Below are 12,116 nucleotides of genomic sequence, written 5' to 3' on the forward strand. Positions count from 1 at the left end.
GAAGCTGTTTAACAATATATTTACCAGTTGATGTTTAAAGCAAGTCCCAGTCATTCTTCTTTTCTGTGGTCTACTGATGATAGGCAGCAAGAGCCCCATCCTTCATTCTTTCCAATAAAATTCCATGTTTTGAGTCTAACCCCTTCTGAAGACAGATTTGTGAAATACTAACATACAGTATGTAGACAGATTTTGAGGCGTGTTAGATATAATCCTAAGGAAGTGAATGTATGTTCAGGAAATGCACATACCAAGTTGCTTGTGTTTATTCAACATTTGGGGGCAAAATTTTCCTTTTCTCCTTGCTCTCAAAATACTTATTCCCATTGATTTAGCTGCTATAATGATTAGAATTTAGAAGGAAGTGGAAGGAAAAGCTATCTTGATTTTCTGTTTAACTCAGTATTGTAATAATGTTATCTTATATCTTGAATAAAGCTTTGCCAGCATTATTGCTTCTCACATTTCTTATGAAGTACTGAAGTATTCTTCGTATACTGAGTTTATGTGATCACAGGCAATGAGAGGCGAATTCATTTTCTATGTCTGGAAATTTCCTCTAACAAAACCGGATTATTCTGTTGGAAAGATGGTACTTGTTTTTACCAGGGTACCACCCCAAATTTCTTATCTGTTGTGGCTTGGTCATCCTAATTCTACTGTTTTGAATTCTGATAAACAGCTGTACTGCATCTCTGCAGCCAATGAAAACAATGTATTTGCTGATTGTATATTGAAAACAAATTCAAGAATTATTTAATATAAGCTGGTCTTTTTTCTCTTGGGTTTTCAAGAACTTGAAAAAACTAAAAATACTGAGAACAGGTTTTGTAAAATTCATAAAGTGTGTTCTCTTAAAGTTATTCAACCCATCTCACTCATTTCTGAGAATCTTCATAATGCAATGAATTATTTTTAAAGATGAACCTATTTCTTTTCCGCACCAGTGAAATTGTAGAACTGTGTTTTCTTTGCAAATTTGATGATAAATTGCTACTAAAAAATTAAACATTTTCTTAATATATATATATTCTGATTCTTAGTTTCCATAGAAAGGTAATATGATATGCCTTACTATTAAATTTTTTTTGTTTTTTTGTTAGAATCATCAGCTCTGAGGCTTTCACTCATTGATGTACCTTTTAAACTAAAGAGGAATAACCCTATTATCAGCTCCTATGAACTCCGGAGTATTGTTTTCCAGTAATTAGGTCAGAGAATCAAGAGGTGCACTCTGGAAAAGTAGTGATGACAAAGCAGAATCTGATGGCATCTACTCTTACTGCTTTTACATTTTTCAAGTATTGAACTGATTTTCAACATGAAATACACTACTGTTTGGGAATTCAAAGTGGATAACAGCAACTTCTAGCAGCCTTCAGAAACAGAGGCACAGTGTTAGGCATAGGTTTTTATATATTTAAAACTGTCTTTTGAAAAAATCCAACTCTTGGTAGCAACTTTTTTTTAATTTTAATTTTAGATTAGTTTTGGATTATATGCTATTTGATAATGAATGTTGAGAGTGAGTATATAACAAATTTGGAAAGGCAATTTGCATAACTGACTTTAATCAAGATTTCAAAAAAAGTGCTTACCTTGATGTCTGTTTTAACAACCTTTTGCTGAATTGATGCTAAGTAGAATTCTCTGGAGTGTTTGTGAATATGCCAACTAATCCTGTCATTTCAGTTCAAGTGAGAGAGGAAGATGATAGGCCGAAGAAGAGTGATGGGAGGATGGGCAGATTCCTTTTGCAGGAATGAAAATGGATAAAAGAGGAGGTAGAAGTATGGAATCTTGCTCAATTCCTTCATGGATGTGGATGCACCTATACAGGTGCTTTAAAAGACTTGAGATCTAGCAACAGCTATTGATATGATGCACCATCTGTGCACTAATCCACTCCTGGGAACTTCTAAATGCATTGGCCTGGCCCATGTCATTGTGCAAATAAGGTATATGTGACTATTGCTGTAATACCCAACTTAGCAAGGGGCTTCCATTTCCAGGGGAAGTGAAAGTGATAGGATCTGGGAGGAAAGTAAACACAGTAAAATGAACAATGGTAATAGAGCTAGATGATGTCAGGTCACAGGATGTTGCATCTTCACCAGGGAGGCATGTACAGCAAAGTCAGAGCAGAATTTCTAGCTGAAGTGCTTCTGGAAGTTGTCTGGGCAAAGGAGAGTCAAGATGGGAATGGGAATGTTTGTAGCATTTGTGACAGTCACTGAGATATGGGTTAAGTCTGTGGGTGCATAAATAATTTTGGGGCAAGTTTTTAATCCAAATCCCCAAAAATTTGGGAGTAAATGTACACTTCTGGAGTAAAAGTTTTTTGTAGCCTTTGTGACTTGAGTGTATGGAAATGTCACTTTCAAGTTCTTCTCATGGAATTACAGAGTGGTTGAGTTGGAAAGGGCCTTTAGAATTCATCTGGTCCAACCCTCAATAGATTTACTATTTTTGGGTAAACTTTGTAGTTTTGCTGTTTGCACAGGCTTTTTTTTCTTAGCACTGTCAAGTGAAACAAACTGTAAAATCTCTGAGGACAGTGCCCTTTGGAGGAACTTGCTTTTTACCGTATATGCTCACTTTATTTGTGTCCTCAAGGCTGCAGAAAATAACCATCTCTGCAGTAAAGCACAAAAATCTGTCCAAAAAGTTATGTATAATTGGCGCGCTCTACTTTTCCATAGTAAATCATGGTAAAAATATGAGTAGCATCCCAGTGAAAAAATGCATAATTCCTTCTCCTCTGTTTGAATTACCTGAGAAACCAGGTAACGGTTACCCCACATAAGTGCTGTTGCAGGAATAGCTGCCCTCTTGCTCACTGGTGGTCTGGGCTTACAGCATGCAATGGAGAACACAGCCTGCTTATGTAATTAATATAATATAATAATAAATTTATCATTATTAATAATAAATAATATAAATAATTATTATAATATAGTTAAATGGTAATTAATAATTAATGTTGCTGATGATTCCTATTTGCCTCTGGTAGCTTAAAACAGTGATTAAGACATGTGCTGACCTTCCACAAACCCTTACTGCTTGCAGAAATTCTCAGCAGGGTTCTAATCAATTCACCAGACCTTATTTTGCATATGGATTCCTATAACTTGAGGCTTTCTGATGGGTCTATGTGTGAGTTTAAGCACATCAAGAAATAGAAGGCATTTTAGGGAGATGTCTGTTTTTTCTACACTTTTTTCTGTAAGTACAATTCTTCTGAAAAGCACCTCTTGTTAGTCTCTAGCAATACCAGCTGAAAGATTGAACTGAAGCTGAAAGGTGGAACTGAAACAGAAATTTCCCTGTAATTAGTACCTATCAGGATTTAATAAAATATGTTTGAACCTCTACTAAAACACAAGTGTGTCACTACTTTTTAAGGATATCTGTCAAAAGGTGTCCATCAGAAGATGTCTAATCCTACTTTAAAGAGAATTAAGCAGGCATTCAATGTTTGCATTGGAATTCTCTTGGTCTTGCAGATTGCTGTGCTAATCATAAACCTTTAATGAAATCGTAATACAATAGTCATACAATATAATTAATAGGAACTTTAATTGCGTTTCACTTCTTGACACCCTCTAACACTTTTGTCTTGGCATTGGATTTTATTTTTGACATTTCATTGTGAAAGTCCTTTGAGTACCGGATGGCCAACAGAGTTAATTTGGCAAGTACGTGGGCATTTTGATTGCATTAGTCATGCCCAAGTTTTTTAAATCCTATATTTAAAATCCAAAATATTTTAGCTGTGTTTAACAAATAGAATCTGGTCTACTGCTCTAAAGCCAAAGTTGTCTGCATCTGTCAGCATAAATATTTTGGCTGCCATGTTCAACCGAGTTAAAGTTGCTTTGTGGGTAGCAAAAATGTCATTTTTAAGAGAAGCCAACATCAAACAGTATTCAGGTTCCTTGTGTATGGACACATTCTCAAAAATGGTCTAAGTGAAGTGCGAGACTTCATTAAAATTCTTCTTTGAGCCAGGATAGTTCAATCTGCTGTTTTTTTCTTTCCTGTGGACAGAATATCTTAATTACTATCTGTTAAAATGACAGCATTGTGAGTGCCGAGTAATGGAAAAAGGAAAGCATAACTTTGGTCAGTAAATATGAGGACACTTTGGCTGGTCTCTCAGAATGTATGATTATAACACTTAAAGTTTGATCCCACAGCTTAAAATCAAAAAGTGTTACAGTACCCAAGGCATGTGTGATATTAATAGTAAGTAAAGCATCTTCCCGATTGCTGAAAAGTAATTTTTTAGAAATGCAGGATTTTTCTTTTCAAAATATTTCTCTTATTTCATATATATTATCTGATTAGTAACACCAGAGTTATATGAGGAAAAACTGAAAGTTTTTAAATTCTGCCGTGGCTTATGACATTAAATCACTTGAGAGGAAAGTCCTGAATGTTTGTTTTCACTGTAGCATCCAAAACTAAGCATTGAAGTGGACACATCTCTCTGACTTGTCTGAAAATGTCTGAGCTCAGCCTATATATATTTGTATGTTTCTTATTTTTGATTTGTCTTTAAAATAGTGTTAACTGAACTCAGTGCAGGCTAATTTGATGAGTGTAAAAAAATCTATTAGCTGTCTCCAGTTTCATCTGTGGTTTGAATACTTGGCTGCATAGACTAGAACGGTTATATGTTAATAACACAATATTTCGCTATGGAGAAATCTATTCACTCATTAAAAGTGAGCATGTTGTTTCTTGTTGGCTTCTTTCATGCCATTCCAGGGAAAATTCTAGATGATTTACTCATACATCTCCCAGAATTTTTGACCTTTACTTAAATAGAGATACCCACACATTTGCTTTCAGCTGTCTGTGATTCCCTTGGTTTGATTGGTTGCATGCTCTTACCCAGACTTCCTGTTCTGCACTCTACCATAAGTTATACTTGTCTGTCAGGCCTGTTTGCCTCAGCTGAACTGGAATCAACAGGATTTTTGGTCATGTTTTGATGTGTTTTTTCAGTGTTCAGATTGATTTTTGGTCTTACAGGATACCTCAGGTAGCCCTCGTTCTGGTGCTCTGATGAATTCCACAGAAGACTTACTGCAAAGAACATATGAGATAGATGAATTATATAACTTCTTTCTAGCAATTAATGGAAATGTAGAAAAGATGAGAGGTAGATGAAAGAATTGATTTTAGATTATCTGTCCCATGTTACTAAACAGCCTGTTAATGGAGGTGGCTTGCATCACAGATGCTCTTACATGACTGAAAAAATACTGTAGGACAACCAATTTGTGTTCTCAATGCAATAGAGATGTTCAGCATTTCTGACTCACAAAAAATAAGATACAGATAGGAATTGATTCCTTATAATTTGGAAATTTAAAGTCAGATTTATTTTTTCAGCTGAGCAAGCTGAGCATGTAAATATATCTTTTCAATAGTGACTGACTGAAAAAAAGCCTCAGTATATTTCCTTTTTGAAGTCTGAAAGGACTTTGAATTGTTGAAGAGGATGACATAAGATGAAGCAAATCTCAAATCTCAAATCTCACTGACTGCAGCAACAGAGGAGTAACAGTGAGTGAGCAAATAAGAAATAATGCCTGAACCCCCCTGCAAAGATATTGAGATGGGGTGAAAGCATGTCTCATAATGGCATGACAATTGAGAGAGAAAAATTCATGGCAGGTGACCATTATTTTTGTGTTTCTAAGATAAAGCCACATAAAGGTTCCACGCTGTGTGCACATGTAAGCTTGCAAAGTAGGATTAATGTATTTTATACAGTGCCTGAAGCTTGATCTCTGAACAGTGGAGATTTCAAGGAGGAAGTCAGAAAATTAAATTAATAAGTTTTTTTTTCCTAATATTCTTCCCCCATGACATCCTAGCAACATGTATGAACAAAGCTGTAGAAAAATAGAATTACCAGAATTAATTTGTGCTTTCATAAGTACTGAAAAATTTCACAGAGCTCTCAGTTATATCTGCTACTCATTGGGCAATTGTGAATATAAGAAAATGTAGTGAATCGAGGAGTTTATCGATATTCCAAACTTTCTGCTTTCACTTGGTGACAAGTTTGAATCAAAAGTAGCTTAGATAGCAAAGGGAAGTGTACAGACATTCCTCAGAGGAAATCAGAAACAATCAAGATATCAAAGACAATACATAGGAAAGTGAGAAATCATATAAGTGACGTGCTGTGAACTCAGGGAATGGAAGGCAAGTGTTAGGTGGGACATGGATTTTATGTTTTAAGGACACATAAATGTGGAGGAAAAGTGTCATTTGGAGGCCAGAGGGAAGAAAAAAGTGTTGTGAAAGTGATGGTTTGACAAACTGTTGGTGAACACAACAGCCAGAATTCTTTTCACTGAATGTATATGAGGAAGGTGCCATGCTATCACAGAGTGTTAAATATTACTAGAAGTAGCTGTATTATTGTTACTTCACTTGCATAAATTAATCATGGGAATATAGACAGATTTTGCTAATAATGTTTTTAGACACTGTACTAATGCTTATCATTCTATCATCATATGTATATAAATAGATCAAGAATAGTCAAATTTCCTACCATGCTTTGTAGACTTCCTGTTTCAACTTCTTAGAAAACTGTGCTTTGAATAATACATATTTTGTTTTGAATAGTAGGAGTAAGTGGAAGCTTGATGGCAAGAAGAAATGGTTTATGCAATTCAGCTGTAGATGAAATCCTACATAGGCAATAACTATCACGTTCTGAAACAGCTAATCATTGGGTAATTTCTTGACTGTGACTCAATCTGTCGGATGAAAGGAGTTAGGAAGATGAAACATGATATGTTTCCCCAGAGAGATACCAATCACAAACTAATCACAGTATTCTGGGAAGCATCTAGCCAGGCAGAAATTAAATCTTCTCTGGACTTTCCAATTACACTATTCTAGTCCAGATGTTCATGTTGTTGAAATATCTTTATTTCTGAAGGAAAATAAAGACATGAAGCATCACCATCATGAGATGTGTACTGGCTGTGTCAACTGCTGGCATGAGGCAGAAAAAACATGCTGTTCCACACTGCTTGAGATGTAGGTCTTGCTCTCCGAAGAGAAAAGTGGTGGATAAGAAGTTTAGCACTTTTATTTTACTAGAAATCTTTCCACGCATGCTCTGTGCTCACCAAATTGGTCAACCAATTGCATTGGCAAACACAGACCATTACTAAAACGATGTCAAACACTGAGCCAGTGATGTGTTTTGCTAAGCATATGTTTGTGGTACTGCAGCACCGTGTTAAGATAATTTCACACTCAAAAACTCCAAAGGGTTGTTGGTAAAATGAGAAATATCTTTCTGATTTTGCAGAAGACCGCATGTCTTCTGGTAGTTTTTCTACTTATGTTCTTAGATATTAAGCTTCTCTGGAGAACCAAACCAGAGGTTTATCAATGTTGATAAGGTGACTGGATTCAGTGGACTGTGATGTGAGGTAGCATGGATACTAATTTATTTTTCATAAGATGTATAGGTTGTCATATTAATATACTAAAGATATTTTGGTTTCAGGAGAGAGTTTTGTTCCAAGAGAATAGCTATGATCTTGATGTCTTTTGCCTTTCCTATGAGCAGGCATGGGCTGCCTTTTTGAAGCATAAGGATATGCTGTCAGTCCATTATCACTGTCTGGTCCTCAGGCATTGCTGTATTTGTTTTTTTCTTGTCATTTGTAGCAGTTATTGGAAGCTCAAAACGTGTGTGACAGGGGAAAGGGCTTAATATATGAGTATTTTGGTTTAGTGTCATGGCCAGTAATATGTAGGAAGTGACATATATGACTGAATGATTTTCTTCTCCTGTCTGGATTCAAGATCTGTTAGTCCCCAGTAAAGATTTATGTGAATTTTTTCCACATACTTTTTTTCTAGAGGAGCTTGAGTAGAGCACTGTAGTATACTGAACTTTCTCAACACTTTGTGATCCCTCTTTGTGGATGCTATGCACACTTTCTCCTTCTGTTAGCCCTAGGACTCCTCCCTTTGTTAAGGAGCTTCACTGAGTCTAACAGCAAACTGTCATTCATGAGATTTGGGATGTTGGAGCTTATAGTGATATTACTCCTTGGAAGGGCTGTGTATACTTATTTCACACAAGATACTTCATATTTTATAAGATATTTTAACTCGTATTTGGAAATTTGGGAAAATTATGCAACGTTTTTGTCACTATGCCTATCACTTCTTTTTAAATACTGGTTTCAAGGCATGACTTGTCATACACTCACAATGTAATAAGAAGTTTACAAAATCAGGGAGCTGTAAGTAAGAAAAAAAATAATAAAATGCAAAGGGAAAGCTGTAAAGGTACTTAACGTGGGCCAGGCAATAGAAGCTCTTGCACAATCAGAGATTTTAAAATTGTCTTCAAATTGTCATCTTGTTAAACAGAATAGGTAAATCTATCTGTGAATGAATTGCAGTAAAATTGATTTACATCTGCAAGTCAATGATTAGTGAGTTATATTCAAACATGTAATATAGAACTTTAAAGCAGTAACCCACTCCTGTTTCATGATTGTACTTCCTTGATCAGTCTTGCCTGTGTCCTCAGCAGCAGCAGAGGCAAACATTGAGTTTTCTTCATCTAGTATTTACCTTATTTAGCCTTTATACTTTGCATAATGTAATTGCAGTAATAGATGCTTCTAAAAAATCCAAAGAGGTTTGCTTTGCAGGTATTTTATGTAGCCTTTGAATACCAAATGGGGATTTCAGTGAGCAATGTGGTATGTGCCACATCAGCACGTGCTGTAATGGTGGCATCGTCAGGGTGCAGGAGTGACATGAGACCTGATCATGGCATAACCAACAACTGATCTGGGTCATCCTGTCATTCGTGGTTTGACTCTACTTAAAAAAAAAAACAAAAAATACTGTCACTGAAAGTTTGTTCCTGTGCACTAAAATTCATATATTACAATATATTTTAGCAGTAGTGGTAAATAATGGTGATAATCAAGCTACAAATATGTAACTTAGAAATATCTGTGGTGGTACTTCAGATGGCTGTGATAGCAAAATGCAAATATGTGGCTTCTGTGATTGCCCTTCATCAGACAACATTCCTTCTGAGGACAACGGTCATCTGTTAATGTTGCCTGCACTGCTCTCACATCTCCAAGCCCTTGTTCACCTCTGAGCTTTTCACACGGCTGCTGAGCGCGGTTCTCCCCTTTGCGTTGCTCTTGGCCCCAGCTGCCTTTCTGTGCTTCATTTTTGCCCAGGCAGGCAGCCACACCTTCCTTGTGTGACCTGCGGTGCATTCCTTTTTCCCTCTCAGTCTCTGAGTACCTCATCTGCAGTTCCACCATCCTTCACCTTCTATTTATACATGCCTTTGTGGTTCTTTCATCTTTTTTTCTCTGATTTTTTTTTTTTTCCCTGTGATATCCATACTCCTGCAGGTGGCTTTAGAATATTCTTGCAGCTGAATCAGTTTTTAAATTCTGAAATGCCATTATCTCTCAAGAAGTGCATAGGTTCTATAAACAGAGTCCTAATACAAAATCTTTGTGATATTTTTTATTTTCTCCTGAAGCGGTGTGCATATTTGAAGGCAGAACCTACTTTGAAGGACAAAGAGAAACGGTGTATTCAAGCTCAGGGGACTGTGTTCTGTTTGAGTGCAAGGTAAGAACATTTTTTATGATAAAAAATTATTGTGTGTTAGAAATATCAAAGTTCCACTATTGAAATATACAGATAGGTTCACTGTAGGAAATGGCAACAAGAAAGTCATCTAAGGCATCCTGTATTTGTTTTGTCTTACTGAGTTCCACAGACAATTTTGCAAATACATTTGCTTTGCATAGCAGCAAGCCTTGATTACACAGCTTGATGGCTGAGCTGCATTCTTTCCTCCTTACATATCCTCCCCATCATCAGTAACAAGACCCACCAGGCTGCGTTATGTTTCTACTGACATCTGTTCACAATTCTACTGACATCTATTGTTCACAATTTTGAGCCAATGATGAACAAACACGATGGGGACATAATTTAGACTTCAGGATAATTCTGAGTGGAAAAGATGGGTGAAAAATGAGAAAAAGAAGGGGTGCATGTTGGGTGTCCAGCTCTCTTTCTTATGTTGGAAATTAGAAGACTTGTCATTTGATTTTTAAGCAGAACACTCTGTGCTGCTGGCCAGAATGTGCTGCAAGAATAAAGATGCTCTGTAGACCACAAATGCACTTGGAGGACAAAATATATTCCATGACTGCAGGCTGAGTCACCCACCTGCTGTGGCATGCCCTGTTTTGCTGCTGAGGCAGAAGAATGGGGTAGGAATATCTCTGGGCAGGGAGCTGCATGCTGCATCATGCAGCTGAAGAACTGAATGCATGTTTCTAGGGAATGAATGGGAAAACTCCTTCCATGAAGATGCAGCAGAGGTCTGGGGATTTAACTGCAGTACTTAACACTGTACAAACTTTGTGGGGCTGCAGGAAATCTAGAATGACTCAAAAACTGAGGTATAAAATCCTTTCTGACTACCATAAGTCATGGTGGTATGGCAGTTTGTGCTTAGACTTCAGAGCCAGTATTCTGCTCTCAGACCTGCTTGCAACCTTCCCTTTGGCGTGCCCTCTCTCCAGAAGTAGGCAGGGGTTCCATCCACCCATCAGGGAAAATTCCTGGCAATTTCCAAACATCTCCATGTCTTTGTAAGAAAGTGTGTATCTTATAGAGAAAAATGACCGTTGTCCTACTGTCATTGCTTTTCATCTGAGCTTAATTCTCTGATCCTTTGAAATCTTTTGAAAAAAAGGAAGGAGAACATGGCCAAAAAATAATTTTGGAAATGCATGTTTCAGTCACATGGATTTCAGGAGTGTGAGTTTATATTTTTCAGTGTGGCACCTGGGATATTAACTCTGTGATTAATTCACAGTCATCAGAAGTTACATTTTTCAATTTTTATTTTTATTTTTTTGTGTATCAGATGCACACTATGAATGAAGTGTCTCTATTGGTCATGCTCTTCTGTGTTTTGTTGATGATGCTGGGTGTTAGTAGACTGTCTGCTGATCCTGGTTGAAATATTAAGCAGCAGCTTTGCTTCATATTATCCTTTTTCAAGGTGTGAAGTACACAACGTTTCTGATGAGCAGCCTTGGGAATGATATTTCAGAGCAGAAAATCCCTGTGCTGTAAACTGTGTGGGTCAGCCAGGAAGTCACATGTTGGCACTACTATATTGACAGTGGAGTTGCCATGAAGGGATGTAATTTGTAATCCCAACACAAGACAGACTTGATAGGACTGGCACAAGTACTGATTTCATGGTTGGAGGCCTATGGTCAAGTTATCAAGGTGGTGTAGAGAATTCCATTTTTCAAGTAGCACATAATTTTAAACGTCATAAACAGCAATTGTGTCTGCTGTAGGCATGCACTTATGCACTTTTCTGTTTAAATATTGCAAAACAATAAAAATGAATTAAACATTCTGTTCCAAATAAGGATCTGTAAAAAAAAAATATTAAATGCAATCCAGACTACTCCGATATTATTTCTATCAAATGTTATTTTCTTTATTTTGAAAGATCGCTGGTTTTTGTTTGTCCTGGTTTACAATGCACATCAGCATCTGGCTTTATTTATTTATTTCAGGTTTAGGCTGAATTGTTTAATGGAAGATTTGGGTGGTAATTTTCATTTCATTTTTATATTTTGTGTTTAAAGATGACTTAAAATCAAATGCTAAACTTGGAATAATAATACATGCAATAGCATATTCATCAGGCATTTCCTTTCATGCAGAAATACAGGGCCCTGAATTCAGTGAGCTCATACTTAACCAAATTACTGATTCTCTGGCATAGGAGGAACACGTTATTGCTTTGCTTGTTTGTTTGCTTTGTTTGTTTTCTGTTTTTGCTATATCAGGAATAGAGCACATCAGAAGATATTAAAGGTGGTATTTCTGTGGTAGCCTGACTACTAAGATGGGCATTTCACTGTGGTCATACTGCAGTGATTGTGTGTGACCTGCACTAAATGCCTGAAGATGTTCAGATAACATCTTGGCATTAGATGCTTCCAGATGCTGTTCCCAGTTTAATAAGAAAG

The 12,116-nt window shown here is 36.6% G+C and overlaps 1 protein-coding gene across 1 annotated transcript in view; it reads left to right on the forward strand.

Moving 5' to 3' along the window:
• The window catches only part of NELL2 (neural EGFL like 2), a gene marked incomplete at both ends in the record, with an annotated part of 141,942 nt that overhangs the window by 51,679 nt on the left and 78,147 nt on the right, over positions 1 to 12,116 (forward strand). Inside the window, one exon of the mRNA XM_079548740.1 lies at positions 9,581 to 9,672. Within this exon, the coding sequence (XP_079404866.1) occupies positions 9,581 to 9,672 (92 nt within the window). The remainder of the gene's footprint in view (positions 1 to 9,580; positions 9,673 to 12,116) is intronic.

Source organism: Tetrao urogallus (genome assembly GCF_951394365.1).
Source record: "Tetrao urogallus genome assembly, chromosome: 1".
In the NCBI taxonomy this organism is placed as follows: Eukaryota; Metazoa; Chordata; class Aves; order Galliformes; family Phasianidae; genus Tetrao; species Tetrao urogallus.